This window comes from Micropterus salmoides, unplaced genomic scaffold, assembly GCF_014851395.1.
Source record: "Micropterus salmoides isolate LMB-PRFRI ecotype aquatic unplaced genomic scaffold, ASM1485139v1 Ms_hic_scaffold_15, whole genome shotgun sequence".
In the NCBI taxonomy this organism is placed as follows: Eukaryota; Metazoa; Chordata; class Actinopteri; order Centrarchiformes; family Centrarchidae; genus Micropterus; species Micropterus salmoides.
In genome coordinates, this window is record NW_024040596.1 from 28,962,798 (window position 1) to 28,986,413 (window position 23,616).

At 42.1% G+C, this 23,616-nt stretch overlaps 1 protein-coding gene across 1 annotated transcript; it reads right to left on the bottom strand.

Annotated features, from left to right (window-relative positions):
* Positions 1-3,102: 3,102 nt before the first annotated feature.
* Positions 3,103-15,652, bottom strand: LOC119903563 (trace amine-associated receptor 13c-like). Its single transcript, XM_038719815.1, has 4 exons — positions 15,480-15,652; positions 15,323-15,380; positions 4,012-4,160; positions 3,103-3,919 (listed from the first exon to the last, which is right to left on the bottom strand). The coding sequence occupies exons 1-4, from the start codon at positions 15,650-15,652 to the stop codon at positions 3,103-3,105; spliced, it is 1,197 nt and encodes a 398-aa protein (XP_038575743.1).
* Between the last annotated feature and the right edge of the window lie 7,964 nt (positions 15,653-23,616).

Genomic DNA, 23,616 nt, shown 5'->3' on the forward strand with positions numbered 1-23,616 from the left:
GGAAACTCACTGCTTGTGTATCCTTTCTTCAGTGTTGTCACATGAAAAGATACAATCAAATATTTACAAAAATGTGAGAGGTGTACTTTTTGTGACTTTTTTGAGAGTGTAAGTGAGAATGATCGTAAACTGTTGTTTTATTGTATCTGAGCTAATCCAGTAACATCTGCTTTCATCTTGTGGCCTTGGTGGTTCAGTTGTGCTCTACAATCTCAGAAGTTTGATAGTACAAATCTACATAGTTACAGTAAGTGAATATACTGTTCCTAGGCTGTAGTAAGTTTTATATGCGAATAATTACAAACAATAGATTAATAATCTGTAAAATATGATGTCATATATTACATTTGTAGTTAAATAAAGACTACATACATACATCTTATCATGGTAAAACAAGAGGATTTAATATATATTAAACAGACTTTTCTATATTTTTTTGCGCTGGGCAACGATTAAAAAATTATTTGCAATTAATCACATTGTTAATGCGCAAAATTGAGTAATGAATTCTAAAGTAGTGTATTGTGCACTTTTAATTTAAATGCACTGCTATATACACAAGTGCAATAACATGTGGTATGCAAACACTTAAAACAAATAAGGTGTGTCTTACCAGCTGTATTCCCTTTTACACAGTAGCAATAAAATATAGCTTATACTAGCTTGTTAAAACAAGTTACCATCTCCAGAGCCACGATTATAACACCATAACGAGCATATTTTGAGCAACAGGTTAACACACACACACATATATACACAGCACATATCACTGGAAGAGTGACTGATCCTCTCTGTTTGTAAGTTTCCAGAATCTATTACTGTTTACTAAATAGTTATCAGGACAACAACAGGAAGAATTCGCATGACAAAGCATCTCCGCAAAACTAGATGTAGGCCTATCAGGTAAAGTTATGTAACCTGTAATTTTAACTTAAGTTAAATAGGCTATAGCTGTGTAGCACACACACAAGCCGTTGCCATGGTTACTATCCATAGAGCGCCTGCTGTTTAATCGCGAATCACTTGTCGTCCTGTCTGATCGCATGTGGAGCGCAGAGTGACCTGCAGGGCCAAGCAAATATGTTCAGATTATCAGAACATTCCTAAGATTGACATCTTCCTCAATACTAATCAGCATGTAGTGTTTAGCTATCCTCTTGGCCATGGCATCTGTTCGCTTGTCTTGGTTTGTTTATCAACGTAGTCTGCCAAAGCCGTCCTCCACTGCTTGTTTGGGTGGGTGATTTTCAGGCTGATCAACATCCCACCTCTTCTGCGATTCATGTTTTGACTGTAAGTGTATTCAGAGCCAGTGAGCAATGCACTTAAAAAAAAAAAATTAAAAATTAAAAATGCGTTAACGTGAGATAAAATAATTGTTAATTAACTAATGCGTACTAAATCGTGATAATAACACGTTAACTTGCCTTGCCCTTGTATATTTCCAGTATAGTATGTATATCTGTACATGTTAAAATCTAGCATAGTATTGATTAAGCCTTTTGTATGTTTAAATTTCATATTTCCTTGCAACATCAATAAAACCTGTGGACAATGGGACATCTGTACTGAGATTGTTGATGTTAGAAAGGTATTCTTTTTCTGACAGTAAAGTTATATACAGCAAATACTGAGGGCAGCAGAGTTGTTCATGGTTCAATCCCCAAAGAGCAGCATTTTTTGTTGACTCTTTTCTTTTCACTGGGAGTTGTTGGTAGCTTTTTCATTCATATTGCTGTGTTTATTTGTATGCATTCAGTTTGGTGGTTCAACAGCATTTTCACTCATTGCACACTAGTATTTACCCTTAGCCTAAAAGGTTAATAACCCTACATTTCACTACACAAATCAGACCTTTAAATCCAAGAACTCCTTGAGTTTGTTGAATTTGCTTTGTTTTATTTGATTAAAAGGACATATACACTGTATATTGTAAAATATTATTTAACTTTCCATATTCTGCATATTCTATAAATGATCATGTAATAAAATCATGTCATAATGCTTATTTACTTCAGTTTATTTCAGTCTAATAATCACATAGTAGAATTTGATACCTGTAAAGCATGCAAGAGTTTGGTTACAACAGCCATAAATAACAGTAGAAATGCTGTTGCTGTGTTGAGTTGAAATGTTAAACAGTGCAGGGTACTTATGATAAAATAACAACAGCAAAGGTAAAGAATAAACACAAGAGTACAAAACAAAACGCATCTGTCTCATCACACGCTGAATGTGAGAGGAGACTTCCCATGAAAGCTACAGAATGTCATAATATAGCCACATTTTATTAGTAACAAACTCAAACTATAACTGAATAATGATCATAATTAGGGATGCACCGAAATTAAAATTCTTGACTGAAGCTGAAATCAAATATAATGGAAAAAATTGGCCGAATACCCAACATTGAACACGTACATTCACATTTTAAAGTAAATTACATGTGTCCATTTACTTTTAATGGACATATGTAATGTGTTTTATACTTTCTGTGAATATAATCCAAAAAATCTGACAGGATAAAGTCGCTAACCTACCTGTCAGCTCGCACTGGTCCGCTTCAGTGGATTTACCATAAAGGCTTGAATACGTATGCACTCCAAATTAGGTGCAGCTAGCTTAATCGCCTTCTCATAAACAAGTGACTTTTCTAAGAAGTCAGCCACAGATGGAGTGGATGTGCTAGGAGACAATTCAGCAGAACAGTGTCTCCAAACGGCGATTTTTGGATCTTTCTGTAATTGTAATCTAATTGTTCGGTAAAATTTAATTGTTTTTTTGACTTAGTAGGCCGAACACCAAAAGTGCTATTTTCAGCCGATGAATTTCAGTGGCCGAACATTTGGTGCATCCCTAATGATAATCACCATTACTTAAACAATGTAAACATACTTTGCAGGTTATTAGAAGCTTGAGAAGAACATTGAGCAGAATTACACACAAGGTGTGTTTTTACCTCTTTAGATGCACATTTTCAATTTACACATAAATCACATGTAATTCTCCTAATTCTGCAGGAAAGCATATTTCCCCCTTTTGGAAAAAAAAATGAATTAGTCTCATGCTCACAGGTCTCATTTCAGTCACACCACAGCCTCTCTAGAGTATGTTGGCCTCACAGGAACCAGGCTGCAGAATCTTAAATGTAACAATTTGAAAAACAGCTTTTTTAAACCAGGGGTAGAACAAGGCATAGATCACAGGGTTTAGACAGGAGTGTAAATACAAAAGAGAGAGCCCATACGATGCAGATGAAGAATTGAGCGTATTGTCACCTGCAAAAGAGACACAGTAATATGGGCAGAAACATACTAAGAACACAACTACAAGAACACCAAGAGTCCTGGCTGCTTTCAGTTCAGATTTCTTTGTTGTTAGAGTCACTGAACTTTGGAGTGTGACAGCTGTAATTTGAGAGTGCATGGCACGAGCCTGAGACACAGCCACTACAAACACTCTCATATACAGAACTACGATGACAGTGATGGGAACAATAAAAGTAAAAACAAGATCAGCAGCTCCTGCAATATAACTTATAACAATCACACACTCTCCGTAGCAGGAATTATACCTGTCTGGTTGAGTCAGGCCATATTTTGCAAAGAGACTGCAGTAGAAAACAGAACAGAACCAACACAGACAAACACAGAGTTTAACTTTTCTCACAGTGATTCTGGTGGTATAATGCAGAGGGTCACAAATAGCAACATATCGGTCAACTGATATGAGCACCATGTCTCCTACTGAGGCAGAGGGAGTGATGTAAGCTACATAAATATACAAAGAACACATGAGGTCACCAAGAAACCAGCAGGATGTTTTTCTAAGGATTTCTACCGGCATCAGCATGAGGCCCACGAGAAAGTCTGAGACAGCCAGAGAGAGGAGGAGGATGTTGGTGGGTGTGTGGAGCTGCCTGGAGGGAAAGAGGAAAGTATCATCACACAATTGTGCTAACTAAAAGTACATTTGTCATATTTCTAAAACTGCTGAGAAATTGATCTCTGCCTGAAGTGGGAGACTGAGATGATGACAAGCAGGTTGAGAGCCACAGTGAGCACAGAGATGGAGAACACAAGAGTGTTCAGAAATACAGCTTCGGACTGAGGAAGTGTCGGCTTCCTGCAGGAGGTGTTGAGGAGTTGTGGAAAGCAGAGCTCTGCTCCGTCATCACCCTCCATCAGACAGTGAGAGGAGGAAAAGAAAAGCTGCAGCTCTGGCAGCTTCTGACCAGAACACTTTATCATAATGTTGATTTATCTCTTTCTGACACTCAGTTTGTCCCTCCTCTCCTCTCTCTCTCAGTCTGTGTTGGACGCTGATGTCCCTCCTCTCTTCTTCATTTCACACCATGTTTCTCCAATAATCCCTTTGTATGACTCCCCTTCTACTGGTAGATCAGGTTAGTTTATTAGAAAAAATTTAAGATATGTCTTAATATTAATGCAGTTATTAATGTCAGTAAACTTCTCAGCCAGGTAACCAACTCCTTTCACTTTCTCTGTTCAATGTTGTGTGAAAAAAACGGTTGATTAATATTTCCTGTCAATCAGAACTGCATCCTGCAGTTACTTCCTTAGCGAAAGTCTGACAGGATTTTGTAATTAAGTAGGCTATATATCATTATGGATTTTCCATATTTTTAGAAGCTTTTCACAGTGGTAAAAATTTATTTTGTGTATTTGAAAACACTAATGTTCTAAATGAAGTAAATTAGAAACAAAAATTTTAAATTCGTCTCTCGCAGTGTTTTTACTCATTGGCAGATGCTTTCATCCAAAGCGAGGAACAACATACAAGCATCAACAAAGCATCAATATAGTACAAGATATATAACTGAGAATACATACTAGTAAGAGCAGCACTAAATACTAGTAGGAGCTAATGGCACATATCACAGCAATAAGGTAAATACCTAGGGAAAGAAGTAAGAGTTAACAAAAAGTGCAATCAATACAAGAGAATTGTAAGGGGATAGAAGAAGAAGAGCACAGGAAGTGATAGAGGTTAGAGGTGTTATAAGAGAAAGTGTTGTTAGAGAGGGACGCCCCTGCTCTGATGGCATGTGCTAGCTCATTCCGCCATCGTGGTGTCAGTCGAGAACAGGGACTGAGACTGCTTTGTGTGAAGGGATGGCAGAGTCAGGCAGCGTTCGTTGGAGGAGTAAAGTGGCCCAGAAGGAACTTAAGCTTGTATTATGAAGTTTAGGTAGATGGGTTGCAGACCCAGTAGTCACTATGCAAGCGTTAGTGAATTGAATTTGATTCTGGAGGCCAGTGGAGACATGCGTCCTTTTGCTGCGTTCTGAACCATTTGTAGGAGTTTCACTGCACAAACTGAAAGACCCACTTGGAGGGCATTGCAATAGTCGAAGCAAGACATAACCATGGCCTGTACCAGAAGCTGGGTGGCATACTCGGTGAGGTAGGGCCTGATTTTTCTCATGTTGAATAGAGCAAAGCAGCACAACCAAGACAGCAGTAACATTGTCTGAAAAAGACAGCAGGTCATCAAGCATGATACCCAAGTTTCTCACCACCCTGGTTGGAGTGATGGTTGAGGAGTCAATTTGTAGTTATGGCAAGCCTTCATCCACACAGATATATAGTTGAACCCCTGCTCTATGGAATAGCAAAGGGATAAATATTGTGGAGCAAGAAGCAATCTTCAGATTTGGTTTGGTGCTACATTGTGTTCACACTCTGTTCTGCCGATGCCCTTTTCTCCTTGGACGAGCTTTAGTGCTGTGTAAGACATTCTTATTTTCCTGAAACCCTTTTCTTCAATAAGAGGTAGATCACTCACAAGAATTTCCATCACACGCCTTACAGTTCTACCGAGCAGAGCATCAACTCTGAGCTCCTCCCAGAGTCCAGACAGCCTGCAGAGGAAAGTAATTTAAATTTGGGTATCCATAATCTCATTCATTCATTCATTCATTTTTTTTTCTCTTTTTCAGGACAGTTTGGGACAGTGCCCATAACACAGCTATTTATCCACTAGACACAATTACATCATTCTTACCCTCACTTGTGAACAAGACAGTGCGATATCTGAATTCCACCATTTCTAACAGAGTACCAAGGCCTGGACTTGGAGGTGCCGACCCTAATCTCAGATGCAAACTGCCCCAGTGTATGCTGAAGGTCACGGGCCAATGAAGCCAGCTGAACAACATCATCAGCAGAGAAACAATCCTCACAAAACTAGACTTTCTCAACTTCTCGGATATAGACTACTGCTCCTGACTTCTTAGCTGTCCAGTAACCCAGAGACTTTCCCCACTAGTTTCACCAAGATTCCGCTGTCTAGTGCATCTGAGACTTTGTTGCCCAGGACCTCAGAGACCAAGCTAACCTGTTTTCCTGAGACATTTCTAGCCAGCACCCTAGAGACTCAGCTGGTTAGCATTCCACTAAGTTCCAGAGACTTGAGCTGTGTCTCAATTCATGTACTTCCGTTAGTACACTTACTTAATTAGCAGAAGACTGCTCATATTGTTTACTTTCTTTCTTAGTGCAATTTCGACAGGGTAATGTCTCAAATCAAATAATGCCATTGTGCACTAAGGGGAAATGACAATTGCAAGATTGTGCAATACCCCCAGCACAGAGGTCGCCCGCAGAGCTCCAATATAACAGGCTTCATCAACCAAAAACAAAAAGCCCAGAATTGGGTTACAAAGGAATTTGCTTTGGTATATTGATGCATAAATATGAATTATATTTTAAAAAAGCAAGTACTGTAACCACAACTGTAAGCTAACAATATAATGTCTAATATAACAATAAAAAGTGATAATGATACTAATAATAATAATACCAATAGTAATTATAATAATACAGCAACAATAGTCTCCTTTCATACTACTTCCGGTGTTTATTTTATTTTTTTATTAAGTTTCACAAACCAAGAAATTTCTGTACAGCACGAGCCAGATGTCTCTTGATTTAATTTAAATTACACAAAATTTAATGACAGAATAATAGCAGTACAATCATTAAAACCATCTTACAGCTGTAAGTGCAGTACACTGTGAGTGCACTCACTGCCATCCTGTCACCAAACTCCAATCCTGCTGCCCTGTCACCGGTCTCTGGTCTTGCACTCCAGTCATCATACTATGGTCTTGGTTTCTAGGGCTGAACGATTTTAGAAAATAATCTAACTGCGATTTTTTTCTACCAATATTGCATTGCGATTTAATATGCAATTAATTTTTAATCTCTTTACCTTCTGTATTATTTAAAACGGACAAGCAGTAAATCAGCGTATATACTATCTATCAATATCATAATATTAGATCTAGAACTACACTGTTCTTTCTTGTGTTATGATGAATTAGGTAGAATTATTATTATGAGCAATGGTGGAGAAGATATATCAAATTATAATAATATGAGAAAGATAATTTGAGTCAAGTCATGGCATTAAATAATCTGGAATAAATTTCCTGGAAGCGCTCAATGCCAGTCCATCTTTCTATACCCCAGTAAACAAACAAAAAACACTCAGTTTGAGGTTCAATTCAAAAGAACGAAAATACAACCAAGTGTTGCCTCTCATGTTTAATAGACAAGCTTAGTAATTCTCCAATGTTGTCGGAGTTCCCCTCCTCCCCCGCAGCCTGCGATGCTGGTGAGCAGTGATGCTGGTGAGCAGCGCACTGGCTGTAACCGGGTAGTAACTTGGGACAGAGTGGGCCTCTTTCGGAATGTGGGTTTGGTTTGAAACGCTGTTTCACAGATGTCTATGAAGATTCTCTTGTCATCCAGGTCATAGTTATCCAACAAAGGTTAAAATCAAGGGCAACTGGAAGATACTGGAAGACGTTTCGTCCCTCATCCAAAGGACTTCTTCAGTTCTGACTGACTGGCAGGGAAACTCAGCTATTTAACCTCAGTGGGGTCGTTATCCCGGCCTGAACTGACTGGTGTCGCCAAAATGTGCTTACCTAACTACACATTCTGTTGTGCATTTTTCCTGTCCGTCAAAGATGATGATAGCCCGACGATTTCACCCATCACCACCACCACCAAGTTACCTGCGGGTGGGGGCTGCTGTGACACTAAAGTTTATGTAATGTCAGCTTCTGTCAAGCTTAAGGCCGCTGTACAACAAGAAGGCAAGGTACAGCGTAACGTGCAGACGCAGCATCAACTTCGTCCGCAGACTGCTTTTCTCTTGGGTGTCATGTGACCCGAGTTTAATCGCAGCCTTTGCGACTAGAAATTCTCGTTTTATTACATACATACATACATCGCAATATCACAAATGCAATTAATCATTCAGCCCTAGTTTCTAGTCCCCATTGGAGGGTCCCCACCCTCACTGCTGGCCTCCTGCCCGGCCTCCAGAAGTTGTCGTCCTCATCACCAGCCTTATGAGGGGATCCGTGCACACTGTTGGCTTCGTGGCTGCTCTCCTGACCTGATCAGTCTGTTCGGCCCCACCGTTCAGCCTTCAGGTCGTCCGCCTGAGGAGACCTGTCCACCTCTGTCTGGTATCTCTGTGTGGCTCCAGCCACTGGTCTCCCACCTCTGGTTTTCCTGCTGTCCCCTGACTTTTTAATAAATATAATAAAATTTCTTCCTTAGGTAACGGAGAAGAGAGAGATTAGTTACAAATCACAGGTTTATGGTCAGATAGATAAGAATCATCCGCTCAACATTTAAGACAGGAAAACCTGATGATAAAACAACATCAAGCGTATGGCCATGTTCATGTGTAGGGCCAGTTACAGACTTTGTTAGATTATTTGAGTTGTAGGGATCTTCTAAACCAGGCAGATGCAGCTGACACAGCTGGATAGGAAGGTGAGTCGTTCCAGGGATTGTAGATGGGGTGGCTGGGGAACAGAAATAACAGGGAGGCCAGCACAGGGCTAATAGTTTTGTGATCAGCTGTGGCAGCAGCTGGAGACAGGGAGTGCCCAGGCACTTAGGGCGTACTCACCATAGGCTCAGTTACCTTGTACTGTGCCCAAGCACGATTGTCCTTCCTTTCCACCCTTGCTGGCCTGCGCTCACATTGCGCAGGCCATATATTTTCCATCTACAATCTTAATCTGGTAATGAGATGCAATTTTTATGAGCTGCTCCTTAGTGCAGATGCTGAAGGAGACTGAAGGAACAGAAGCCATAACATCCATCAACCGCAACCTTAATTAAATAACAAACCAAATAACAAATCTGGGGTAGGTGAGCATGAAACTCACCCCTATACCTGTGATAACTTCAGCAATGGCTAACTAACTAACTAACTCTCTCCTCTTTGTTCAGCTAGTTGTGAGGGGTATTCAAAACCAGTGAGGAAAAAAGGGCAACTAGAAAACCAGCAACCATCTCACAGCCACGGAGGTGCTCCAGAGCAAAGCTCTACCCACGCTGACTGCCACCTAAAAGCATCACACCACAAATTCCCTAAGGGCCTGTTAGGCCTAACAGGGGAAAGTTCTACTGTAACACTACAAAACCCAGATAAGGTCCAACACAACAAATTAAGCCACCTAAGCTAAGCCACTGACAAAGGGACCATGCACCTCAATCCTAGGGAGCACTAAGTGGCCTACCCAAACCTGAAATTCCACTCTAGCATAGACTGGCAAACAAATACCAAAGTAGAGCTAAACAATACCACAACACAAGCCAACCTACACCAAACAAACCTAGTCCATGAACCACTGGGCAGAAGGTAAATAACACAGAATATATCCGTCACCCTAGCAAAAACAAATCCCAGAACCCCTCGTTTAGGGAGGGAGGGGTGTGGGCAACAATATAGAATGGCGTATAAATAGTAGACCACTTTTAAGGAAATTTTGGCATGCATGTCAATGCATTTTACTTTACTACTTTACTGTTAACCTTAACCATCATTAATTAAATATGCACGTCGACCGCCTAATGCTACAGCTGCATAAATCGGCCTCAGTCTATTTCACAACATACTGGAAACCAGGGTAAGGACTTGAAAATGGGGGTGATGTGTTCCGCAGCTGCATTTTGTATGAACTGAAGAGATTAGATTGTCTTTTTTGGGGGTCCATGGGAGATGGAAGTTCTGACCTTGGAACTCACATCTGATCAGCTGTTTCCACAGTCGGCGTCTTGCCAGATTTTCCCATAACATGCGGAGACATGGCTGGTAGCAGTTTGCCCACTTGAAACACATTCCTGAGGGCCTCTCTCTATTTTTCTCAGATTAAGGGTCATCGGTTCAATGTGACTGGTTTTGTTTCTGGTTTGAAACCCATACGTCTTGTTTATTACAGCCATGTGTAACGTCAACTACTGACATAAATACTCTAGCCTTAGCTTGGTTTATTCGCTTTAAACCAGCTGATAGAAACATATATATATATATATATATATATATGTCTTGTGCAGAGTTTGCATGTTCTCCCCGTGTCCGCGTGGGTTCTCTCCGGGTGCTCCGGCTTCCTCACACCATCCAAAGACATGGAGGCTAGGTTAATTGGTGTCTCCAAAATGTCCTTAGGTGTGGATGTGAGTGTGAGTGGTTGTTTGTCTTGTGTGGCCCTGCGATGGACTGGCGACATGTCTAGGGTGTACTGCGCCTTTCACCCAATGTCAGCTGGGATTGGCTCCAGCCCCCCGCGACCCTGTACGCAGAATGGATGGATAATTTGGGGAAGCCCGGCTTCCGTTGGCTTCCAAGTATGTTCACCAGCAAGTCTGGTGGTGGGACTTTTTGCTGAAAACGGCTGCCTGCTGATGAGAGCAGTGAGAGTGAATCAAAACAGTGAAGTTGTAGGCCTCAAAAAACAAAACAATGAATTGCTTTGTAGAGGAACTGCAGAGTCAGTGGATAATTCACTATGGATTTGTGACTGTGATGACCCCTCTTACGTCACACCTTGTAATTTGATCCTATGTTTTTATTATAAAACGTATTTCTTAAATATCTGAACAAACACTAAATGTCATGACTGACAATCTCAACTGGGAAAAAAACACCACTGTCAGCAATGATTGCATCACTTGGTGATGTGTGGTGGCTACATCATGTGTTTATGCTGAAGCTTGTTTTTCTGAACTGTGATTACAGCGACACCTCCGAGGTTAAGATGGCATCATCTGAGACATATACATGCAGGTGTGAAACTTCCTGTCTAGGTTCAGCGCTCCATCATTAGACAGCTAATAGCCTGCATAATGATGCTCACAGAGAGGCAGATTTAATCTTGTGGGAATTTACGTTTGTGTGTGTGTGTGTGTGTGTGTGTGTGTGTGTGTGTGTGTGTGTGGTATGGGTCTCCCAGTGGCCACAATACATTAGGGAAAATTCAGAGATCATGTGGAGTAGATTATAATTTTTACCATCAAACACTGATCTGTAGAGAGATATGTTTTTGCACTTAATTTGAGCTCTGCTCATTAAGTCATTCACATCAACTTTGTTTTATTTTGCTGAAAACTTAAAATTATTATTATTATTATTCACTAGTAACATGTTTAGTGCTTCTTAAGTTGGCATACTTTGCTTCATTTGTGACCTCTGCACTCCATGTGTTCTAGGGGGTTCAAACATCTAGTTCTTAGGTGCCAGTATTATGCCAGTAAATTTTAAAACATTAAATAGAAAGTAGAATATTAAGTATACTATCACTATATTTACAGGTCACACATTATTTGGATAGTCAATTTGTGTTGTAAAGTGGTGAAGGGAACATTTTGGTCACATGAACAAGATGAGAAGATATTTTAACAGTAGGGTCCAAGAGTATTAAACACTTAATTTCCTGCATTCTGGAGACATTTCCTGCACCAATCAATGGTTGAAATGTCTTTATTTATATGAAGGGAAACAAAATTAAGGTGGCAGGTGACAATTCAAAATTTAAAAATATAATGGAATAAAATGCAGTAATCAGCTTTTGGACAATGAATTTGTTTCTTCTACATTTCAATTACACTGCATGTTTGTTATTATGCATTGTTTCATTTGTTAGTTTACATTTTTGTTGTAAATGGAGACTTTCTGATTCTGACCTGTCCCCAGCATCCCCAGTGTAAATGACACCTATATGTCAATATTTTTAAATGTCCCGCTCCATCCAGGCTATGATTGGTCGGTTCACAAAAACTGACATTGACGAGCTACATTCATCACATGACTGCTTGAAAGACACCCGAGCTTCTCTTGTTCCTCGTCTCCTGCTGACAGAGACTAGCAGGCAGGCGAGAACTGGAACAGGTGAGGTCAGGTAGCGCCCAGAGCAGAGGGCTGAGGAGAGTACCGGCAGCTTGGGAGAAGTCCCGGTAAGAGTTAAATGTTGTGGTGCCGCTACTGTGTCCCGGTGCGTTCCAGCCCCTTTAAGCACTTTCTTAAAAGTATTTTCTTATTTTATTCTTGTAATTCTGCAGAAGGCATCAAGGGAAGGACCAAAATGCAGACCGGCCAAGAAAACTGGAAGACCCCCACCCCACCTAGGGTACAAGGAGGTGAGATTACATCTGTTATCACCAGATTACAAATTACAGTTTTGGCTATCCATTTCTGAAAATGTATCCTCCCTAACGTCAATATATTTTGAGCTAGATGTACATCTAAAAATTTAATAGATGCAAAAAAAATATTCCTCAGCATAAAGGCTAATATAATATGTATGCAAATAATATAATGTCAAATTGTTCTGTTGGGTTTACCATATTGGTTTATAATCATATTTCATAATGTTTATTTAATTCAGTTCATTTCAGTTAATAACTGTCAACCTGGTGGAATTTGATTCAAGTAAAGCGTGTGATAGTTTGGTTACAAAAGCCACAATATAAAAAACAGTAGAAATGCTTTTGATATGTTGCGTTGTTATTTTTACTGTTACAAAAAAAAGGTTTCCTGAATTTTTGAGCTGGGTCATTTGTTATTTAGAATAAATCATAAACTGTTATCCAATATGCTGTGATTGATTCATTACAAATATATGTATATACATAAACAGTTTATATTGAAATTGTGTGCTACGAGTGTGGGCTGACGAATCTAAAAAATGCCTCCAAAAAAAGAGGCAAAACAGGAAGACAAATATGTGACAATCGCCAGTGTAAATGAACAGCTGCAGCAACAGAAACCAATGTTTACTGCCCTACTGGAACAACAACACAGCAATTTTAAAGGCTTTGTCAAGCTAATAATGGACTCCACTAACATTAGACTGGAATCAATAACCAGGGAACTACAAGAAATAAAAACCAGCCTGCAATATACACAAAAAGAAGTGGATGACATTAAAACTGAGACAGCAAATCTGAAGGAACGTCTAGCACTCGATGCAAACAGATATTTTTAAAGTCTGTGATAGCTTGCTGGCTGTCACGGACAAAATGGAGTATCTGGAGAGTTAATCCAGGCAAAATAACCTGGTATTTGACAGGATACAGGAGTCACAGGGCAGAGACGGAGGAGAAGGTGAAAAAAGTCGTGAAGGAACAATTACAGCTGCAACGCGAGGTGGAGGTGGAGAGGGCCCAATAAAGCTTACAGAGCTCTGGGTCAATCTTCCTTTCTCTGACAAACAACAAGCTGTATCAGTTCATGAAGTCTGACCAGCTATCTCTCCCTGACCCAGTGTTTTAGTATACATCATCACGTCATAAAAAATAATAATAAAAATAATAAAACAAAAGTGTGGGTCAGTCCGTGATTGGCCCATGTCCTCTGACCCCAATGTTTGTCCTTGACTCCACAAATCACCATGCTGTTGCTGGGCAGCGTAGTTCCTGAAATAAGATATCTTGGAGAAGAAATGTTTTGTACCACATTCCAAACTACCCCTCACCCATTGTTCCTAAGTAAGTGTCTTTATCTGTACATGTTAACAATGAGTACTCCAAGCACGCCAAAGTTAGTCATGGAGTTCCTCAAGGATCTGTCCTCGGACCAATCCTCTTCACTTAATTTATGATTCCCTTAGGCAATATTATCAGGAAATATTCCATAAACTTTCAGTGTTATGCAGATGATACTCAGTTATATCTATCGATCAAGCCAGATGAAACTCAGTTAGCTAAACTTCAAATGTGCCTTCAGGATGTTAAAACCTGGATGACCTGTAATTTTCTAATGTTAAACTCTATCTAAATCTAAAGATATAGTTTCCCTTGATGGCATCGCCCTGGCCTCCAGCACCACTGTGAGGAATCTTGCAGTTATCTTTTACCAGGACATGTCGTTTAAGTCTCACATTAAGCAAATTTCAAGGACTGCCTTTTTTCACCAAGTAATTTTGCTAAAATCAGGAATATTCTGTCTAAAAGTGATGCAGAAAAATGATAAAACTTAGAGTTAGGGCTGGCTCAGGTGAGTCCTGAACCATCCCTTAGTTATGCTGCTATAGGACTACATAGGGATTTCCTATGATGCACTGAGCTCCTCTCTCCTCTTCTTTCTCTCCCTCTGTATGCAACCTCATCCCATTATTGCATGTTACTAACACAACTTCTCCCCTTTCCGGTAGTCTTGTGCTTTCTCGTCCCTCTCCTCTCTCCTCCTATCACTTCCTGCAGGTGTTTCTGGCTCTGGAGCTGTGGAGTCTGGATCTGTGGCTGCGGGTCACCTGCTGCCCCCGTGTTCCTGCTCGACACCCTCTGCTGCAACGACTATTGTTACTAGTCCTATTGTTATTATAATCATTAACATTACGATTATTATCATTAACACTACTATAAATATCTATACCATTTTTCATTTAGTCTATAGCAACATCACCTTTACTGTCTGTACCTCTGTGTGTGCATATTATGTACTGTATAGTACACTACTTAAAGAGAGTGAAGAAAGACATATGACTTTTATGTTTTATGTTTTACATCAGTGAAAACATTTGTAGAGCAGATCTCATTTCAGTCACACCACAGCCTCTCTACAGTATTTTGGCCTCACAGGAGCCAGGCTGCAGAATCTGAAGAGCAACAATGAGTTTAACAGATTTTCTAAACTAGGGGTAGAACATGGCATAAATCACAGGGTATAGACATGAGTAAAAATAATACAGATCGATCCCAATGATTGCAGAAGAAGTACTGAGCAACCCATCCCCTGCAAGAGACACACAGTAATATGGGAATAAACATATTAGGAACACAACTACAAGAACACCAAGAGTCCTGGCTCTGGCTAGTCCTGGCTAGCAACATATCAATCGACTGAGATAAGCACCATGTCTCCTACTGAGGCAGAGGTAATGATATACACTACATACTTGCAAATGATATACACTACAACACACGAGGTCACCAAGAAACCAGCAGGATGTTTTTCTAAGGATTTCTCCCGGCATCAGCAGGAGGCCCACGAGAAAGTCTGAGACAGCCAGAGAGAGGAGGAGGATGTTGGTGGGTGTGTGGAGCTGCCTGGAGGGAAAGAGGAAAGTATCATTACACACAGAATCACACAATTGTACTAGCTAAAAGTACATTTATACAATTAAAAAAAGCTAAAAGTACAATTGCCTGAAGTGGGAGACTGAGATGATGACAAGCAGGTTGAGAGCCACAGTGAGCAGAGAGATGGAGGACAGAAGAGTGTTCAGAAATACAGCTTCAGACTGAGGAAGTGTCGGCTTCCTGCAGGAGGAGTTGAGGAGTTGTGGAAAGCAGAGCTCTGCTCCGTCATCAACCTCCATCAGACAGTGAGATGAGGAAAAGAGAAGCTGCAGCTCTGGCAGCTTCTGACCAGAACGCTTTATCAAACAGTTGATTTATCTCTTTCTGACACTCAGTTTGTCCTTCCTCTCCTCTCTCTCTCAGTCTCTGTTGGACACTGATGTCCCTCCTCTCTTCTTCATATCACACCATCATTACCTTCATCACTGTTTCCTCCAATTCTGCCTTTGTATGACTCACCTTCTATTGTCAATCTAGTAGCTTAGGTTTGGTTATGATCAAATATCAAAGAGGAAAGCTTTATTTTTTTCTGACCGCTGTTTATTGCTGTTTAGACAATATATTGCTGTTGGACATGTGTATAGTCTACCTGTAAACTGTTTGGCCCTCATACGTAAGTTATCACCTGTTTAACTGTATTGAACAAGGCTCCAGACTGCGACCGTTTTGGCAAACTACCGTAATCCCCCTGCCCCACCGCTAATTGTTCAAAACAGTCGCTCTGTGGCAGCTCGTAATACAAAAACACGAGAGATGTGTCGTCAGCTGAAGTGGTGAGACAGAAGGCAGCAGGCAGAAGATAATGAAGATTTGTGTTTGGCTAGTTGGACATTTAGCTCTATCAGGTGCCTTTTGTTGAAATGTTCATGTCGATGAGCTCTGCGATCAACCAATCACAGCCCGGATGAGGTGGGACATTAAATAAAGTTTGACGTGCTGCAGCAAACTTTCAAATGTTGAACTGATTGTTCTGTTACCACTTAGCATTATCAAATTAAGAGACTAACTCAACCACCATGTGGAGCATTTTTCTTGCACAAGCATTTAATGAATCAAAACTAGCCACAAAATTTTTTATTTTACTAGTGTTAAGCTATACAAGATTACATGATTAATATTTTAATATTATACTAACAGTATATTATTAAATTAACATTATACTTTCATGTTATAATATTATATGTTGCCACACATACTAGTTCCTCCTCCAGGTTGTGCATTGAGCCTCTGCAGTGCACAGATGTAGATTTAGCCACAGCCAGGATAGGGACCAGGTGGTTACAGTACAAGGAGGATTGCAATGCTGTATTTATATTGTAGGAAAGGTGGCCGATGTGCAGGCAACTCTAACCTTGGTACCGGGTCAACACAGTTATAGCTTAAAACTTTGAAGGTGCACAACGAAAGTAAGAATCATAAAACTTGCACGGACCAATGCATTACCCCAAACACTGGGCCCCTTCCCCTTCTTATCTGTGGTCACTGATTAATACCTGTACAAAAAAAAATGAAAAGGATGCAACTGAGAACTGAGAAAATTGGTAGCACCAGTGCTACAAGTGGAAAAGTTGGTCTCTAGCTGTGTTTAATGCTTAAAAGTAACCGGATGTTGGATTCTTAGATAAGTCTCCCCTCCTTCGACTCTCGCCGCCTACGTTTTTCTTTTCAGGTAGTCGCCTATAACTATTTTACATTAAGGTTAAATTCAATCACTGACCGTCACAACCAGCTGTTTTTACAACATATGCACAAATAGCCACAGGCAACTGCTCTTAATAGGGTTAACTGACCATGTGGGTAGATTGTCACACGATGATCCAAAATGGTGAGTAGGCCTAGGAAGTTTAAATAAAAGGGTAAGAGCCAAAATGAAGGACGCACCTTACCTGTCCTCACTAAGATAGCATAGAGCACTACTGAGTTAGGCTGCCACTGCCCGTTCCAAATGACTGTGTATGTGTGTGGATATGCATAGGACCCCTAGGTGTGTGTGTGTGTGTAGGCTGGTAAAGGAAGGGAGAGGAGAAAAGGGCGCAAGGTACATGAGATTGTACTTGCAATGGCAAGACACTAGCCTTTCTCCTGGCTGCTCTGTCGATGTGGTGATTGAAAACCAGGCAAGCCAGCAAATTTCTCATCGGCCGCCTTGTTAAGGGAGAGGACTGTTTGTGTAGCCTAAATAAATGTTTTAACACAAGCGGAATGCATTTGGTTTACTCTCCTCTCAAACGGGGGAATCCAAATTAGAACCTGGGTCATGCCATCTTGCGTGTATGTCCCCCTCCAGCCAGTGACATCACTACTCTGGAGGGCTGCCCCTTCCTGCAGGTAAGTTATAAATGGGTGGAGCTCCGGTGCCCCCTTGCTACTGGTGCACAAGCGTTTTGTGAAAGTGTGTTTTTTACCCACCAAACAACATGCTTCAGCTTCATCAAAAGGAACAGGGGTTACGTACTGTAACCCAGATTCTATCAGTATAGGCGCAGCCCTCTAAGGCTATCGCTATTGGGTTTACCCCTTCCGTGCTTGCACGGAACTGAGAATTTTAGTCTACGCCCACCCACAGCGTGGGCCTCTCCTACGTCCACACTTTGTATATATACACACACAACGGTGAGGCCCAGCCGTCGACTCCCAAATGCCTTTTCTTCAGCACTGAGAACCAAGGTCCAGTGAGGCCTTCAACTTAGAGGGCTGTGCCCATAATCTGGGTTACAATACGTAACCCCTGTTCTATTTCGTATAGACTTCGCACTCTAAGGCTATCGCTATTGGGTTAGAGGCGAAGCAGGATGAGTCAACGCATCACAGGCCCATACGGTACCACCAAGCACAACTCTCTTGCCCATAGCCATAATGAGCCACCCAGTCGCCTGCTGACCACGGCATTGGTGTCGGCGTGCACACGAGCACCGATGGCGCGGCATGGGAAGCCGAGGGCCGACCCATGCGTAAGTTGGGAACCTGGGTGGGGAGCCCCGCAGCTGTACAGACGCAGGCGGGGTCACGACAGCAGCCGCATCAGCTGCGCATAAGGCAGGGCCATGTAAGCAGCGGCTGCCACCGCACATTCACAAGGAGAATCACTAAACGAAAAACACTCAGTACTGAGTGAGTCAGAGAGAAAAGGGAGACATCCCGCAGGTAGAAACTGACGAAAGAGCATGGGGATGACCAGGAGGCCGCTGTGCAGATGTTGTCCACTGTCATCCCACCGTGCAATGCCACTGAGGAGGAGACTCCTCTCGTGGAGTGTGCTCTGATGCAATTCAGGGGAGATTCACTGGCAGACACGTAAGCCTGGGAAATGGCATTGCAGTGAGACAGGCGCTGCGAACGGCGCCAGGCGGCTGTTCGCACCGGAGAGGAGGTGGGACGTGGCGTCCTCCACCGACCCATGGGGGGGAGGAAAAGAACCTGATGACCCGCGACCGAAAGGAGTTTGTAATGCTTTTAGGCATTAACGTGACATGACGAAATGGCGGCAGTGTAAGTTTTAACTGTACTGAACGCCAGCCCCCCATTCATGAGCAACTGGAGAAACGAAAGCACTGCCTGCAGCGGACAGGCGACAGGGTCCGTCCCCTGGTCCAGACACTAGTGTTGGAAAGCCGACCACTTAGAGTAGTAAGAGGACAGAGTGGAGGGGGCCCTCGACCCCTGGATAGTGCGAACCACCTCCCAGGAGAGACCTTAGCCCTCCAGGCGTTGCCTCTCTGGGTCTGGACGCTGAGAGGCGATGCCTGAAGGACTAAGGTCGGCAGAGGAGCGGTTAACTCCTGATCGCACCCCCCGCCTGAGAGAGCGTCCCTGCTCCAGGGGAGTTTGCTGGTGGGGCAGCCGCTGGAGACAGGGAAAGCAGGACGCGCTGGTGCGCTCCGGGGCCACCAGAGTCACTACCAAGGTTGAAAACTGCAGGTGATCCAGAAGGCACGGGATCAGCCGCACCGGCGGAAAAGCATACAGTAGCCGGGAGGCCAAAGGGGGTGCGCAAAGGCGTCCACTCCCAGAGCAGGGACGTCCCGCGGGCTCAGTGAAAACCAAAGGGAGCACTGAGCATTCTCCTTTTTGGCAAACAGATCCACCTCTGCCCTGCCGAACCGAAGCCAGATCTGGTCGCCAGATCGGGATGGAGGTGCCACTCGTCTGGGCGAGGGCCTCCCCTCGACATGATGTCCGCCCCTCTGTTCAGCATGCCAGGGATTTATTCTGCTCTGATGGAGAGCAGGTGAGTGTGCAGGTGAGTGTGCCCTGCCACAGTCTGCCAACCACCTGAGAAAGGCAGGTCCTGCCCCAATTCATCAGGGAGGTGTCGGTGAAGACTGAGAAATGGCCGCAGCTTGTGGAGCAACGTGGGCACACGGGGTCTCCCTGGCCGGCTGATCCAGGCAGACCGCATGTGACCGTCGTGTTAGCTATCAGTTAGCTCAATGTTAGCTCCCTGTTAGCTTGCCTCGCCACGGCAACCTAGTAGCGTCGAGGCCGGCGTCATCGAAGGTCGGAATGTGGGAAACTCGGAGCCACTCGGAGACCCGTGAATGGGAAGAGTGGAGCCATCCAACTCCGTCGACAAGCTATCCGCCCGGCGCCGCCACTCTTGTGGAGAACGGTCAGTGCGAACTGTGAGTAAGCGCTCGGCTGGCGTGCTCCGGTCCGAGGCACGCCTCGCAGTGGGGACGGAGATCACCCAGCACGATGTAGCTCGTGTGGCAGACGCCGCGGCGTCTCGCCCCATTCTGGCCGGCTTGCTGGAAAACATTGTTCCTCTTGTTTTCCGGCTGGAAAGTCTTTTGTTCTTTAGACAGCTCAGTGCTGAAGAAAAATGGGAGCCGATGACGGACGTAGGAGAGGCCCACGCTGTGGCTGGGCGTAGACTAAAATTCTCAGTGACGCGCAGGTGCGCGGAAGGGGTAAACCCAATAGCTATAGCTATAGTCAGTGTCACACTGAGTTAAATTTCGTTTTGTGGCTTTTCTATCAGAATTTGCCTCCTTTTCTTCATGCAGTCAGTATGCATTAATATTAATGAGGGGCGTTTCACTGACCATTTACAGGCAACTATGGGCGTTTGAAGGGTCGGATATGGAGCTCCCTCACATGCGCCACATTTCAAGTTGATTGTGATTCATAAAAGGAACTTGCTTACAGAGGTGCATACGCACGGTTTTAGAATTTTTGGCTTTAGGGAGTACGTACACTTTTAGTGAGGATTCTACGCATAGATTTGTAAATGAGACCCCTGGTCATGTGACAATTTACACTAAACATGTGACACTGCACATACTTCATCATGAGTAGGTCCATGAGTCCCTTTATTATTTCAGTATTTGCTTGAAATGCATTGATGCAAGATTCAGTAACATTTGAGCCTAATAAATTATGGTCACTATTGTGACCGAATATTGTGATTAAATGGGTTAATAACCACACAATCAACCTGGTGGCTTTTATTCCTGTAAAGCATGTGAGACTATGGTTACAACAGCCACCATGTCAACAACAGAAGATGGTCATCTTCCTTGTGATACAGGTAACGGGACTTTTTAGCCACCACTGCCTTACCTCATTGCTGGGCAAAGCAGAGGAAGCGTGAAGTCTCAGGTAGGTAACAAGCAACTTCAACAAGATTTGCTAGAGGGACATCTCAGTGACTCTGGAGGGGGACAAAGGTGATACTGCGTCTATACTCAAGGTTGCTTAATGAAATAGGAAGATGAACAATTAGCGTGCCGCTGTGCATGTATGCTACTACTTAATTGGGCAATGAGTGCAAAGATCTCTGTCAGTATGTAGAAGCAGAGCAGAATTGAATTAAAGCAGAAATGGAAAGTTTGTTTGTGATTTGTATTGTGACTTGGACCATTTTTACTAATGGTCCAAATTTACTAATTTTTACACCGTTACTAATTTGAAATTGCCAGCGCCGTAGACTGTGGAATTGAACAAGAGACAAGAGAGTGGTGTTGAGGTACGTGCTGTGATTTCTAGACAGATAGAAAATGTAGCTGGTTTTTAGGCCAATGCTAATGTGTTTTTGAGCTGATTTTGTAATACATTGTCAGACTGATTAATTTAGTTATTTGGAGCTTGTGGATACAGTGCCCATTGGGTTGTGCTGTGGAGTTGTTGGGTAGCCTTGGCTATCGTTACTGGTTAAAAAGGCAGTGTCTGTGGCAGAGGACAGGTTGACAGTTAACATTAGTTGGGGATTATTAAGAACGTGCTGTATTGAGAGCTTAATTTACACAGCACTCGCGTATTATGACCACCGTTGCCCATACCTCATGTTAAAATGATCTGCTCATGTTCAGCTTGGACCAATGAGATTGATGGTTTAAAAAAACAATTATTTTATTCCTGTCAGATACATTTTCTGTCTTTTTCTCTTCTTGGCTCATTCCCGCCTTGACCATTGTGAGATTGTAACATATGAAAATAATATGTTAGCTGTTGCAAAACTTGCTTTTTTTTAGCTAAGATTTTTTACTGAAAGCTACTGCAGCCACCTATCTAGTCTAGCAGAAATGTCTAATTAGCTAAACACATTTTTGCATCCTTTGTGGTTATTTTTTGTGTGGCTTTATCTTTTTTTTGTGTTTCTGATTTTGATCATTTAGTAGTGACTTTTTTATTGTTAGTTTGACAAACTTTTTTTTCATAGAACAGTTAAGATTTATTTTTGCTTATTTTGTTGTGAAATAGCTAGTAGTTTGGTAAACTACGCTTGTAGGGTCCCCAAAACTGGAATTGGTAAAAGCCTAGTGTCTTATAATTTTCATTTTGTGTATCTGAACTTGGCAAAGTAAAAATACGTACGTCTTTATGTGTTTGTGTGTAGTGGCCATTTTTGTAAATAATTAGTATAATAGATATTGTAAGATCGACAGAAACACATTTCAGGAAACCCCGCCACACTTGTGTGGAACAGCAAGGACACCACAGTCCTAGGATGTGTAGGATAGAGACACAAGTCTCTGCGGTTGCGGGATCAAGTTTGACTCGGCTTTTAATCAACTGGCTCATTTGCATGTTTGCCAGCCTGGCCTAGCACTATGTCTAGGGCATGACCTGTTTGAGGGCATTGTGTCCTACAATCTTGCTTTGTTTATTGGCCATTTAGTTGAAGAGAAACACTTTAGTTACTTACAACTTAATCGATGCAAAAATCAATTCAAATATCAGGGCAACGATGCCAATGACAAACCTGCTGACCTGTACCCTGGTAGCGAAAAGGCTCATGCAGTGCAAAATTGGTGCTTTCTTAGATTGTTCCATCTCCTGGTGGGGGACCGGATTAAAGATCCATATGAAAAATGAAGTATGGCAACTTACAACTGAGACAGATTTCACTGTGGGCTTTCATTATAACTAAATAGATAAAAGCCAACACAAATGAAACATGAGTCTGAATGTTGCAGCCAGTACCTCCTGGGAAATGGCACAAGGTGCAACAGATTCTTACCATTCCCCTAAAAGACTTGGGTATATATGGGTGTATATTCCATCGGGTCCTTAGTCAGGGGATGACTGTCTCCCTTTTCAGTCAGCTTTGCGTCTGGTGGGCTGTCTTGAGTGGCCTGACCTCCTCACAGTAAAGACCTTTGCATCTGGCGTGGTGTACCTGCTGGGAGGTTTGTGAATATTGTATATTTGTGTCAGTTCTTTTAAATTAAGACTTAAGACTTTTCTTTTTACCATTGCTTTTAATTAAATATTTAAGATTTTTCTTTTTACCACTGCCTTTTACTAGTAGATTGATAACTTACACTGCACTGTAACTTTTACTGTTCTGTTTTCTTTTCCTTTTTCTTTTTTACCATTGCTTTTAATTAAATACTTACACGGTGAGAAATTAGTAGGTAATTGAGTGAAAAGATAATGAGAGTGAGATTGAACAGAGTGAAGGAAGTGGTCTTAAATCTCACGCCTGAGTGATTTGCAGGAACCTCTGTCCACCTGTAAACGCGCAAGTGGGTCCAGAGTACAACTGGATCAAAGTGGCCTGCGGACAAACATGTCCTGGTTTCGAGTACAGACTAGCTAGAGAGAGATGATCAAGTGTACTCTGTTTATTCTCAGTTATTTGCTCAACCCCTCAGCCCGTTTTTATTTTCCATTTAACTCTTTTAACCCTGATTGTACACTGCACTGTAACTTTTATTATTTTTTAAAGTATATTTTTTCAATTTCCCTATGTTGCTTT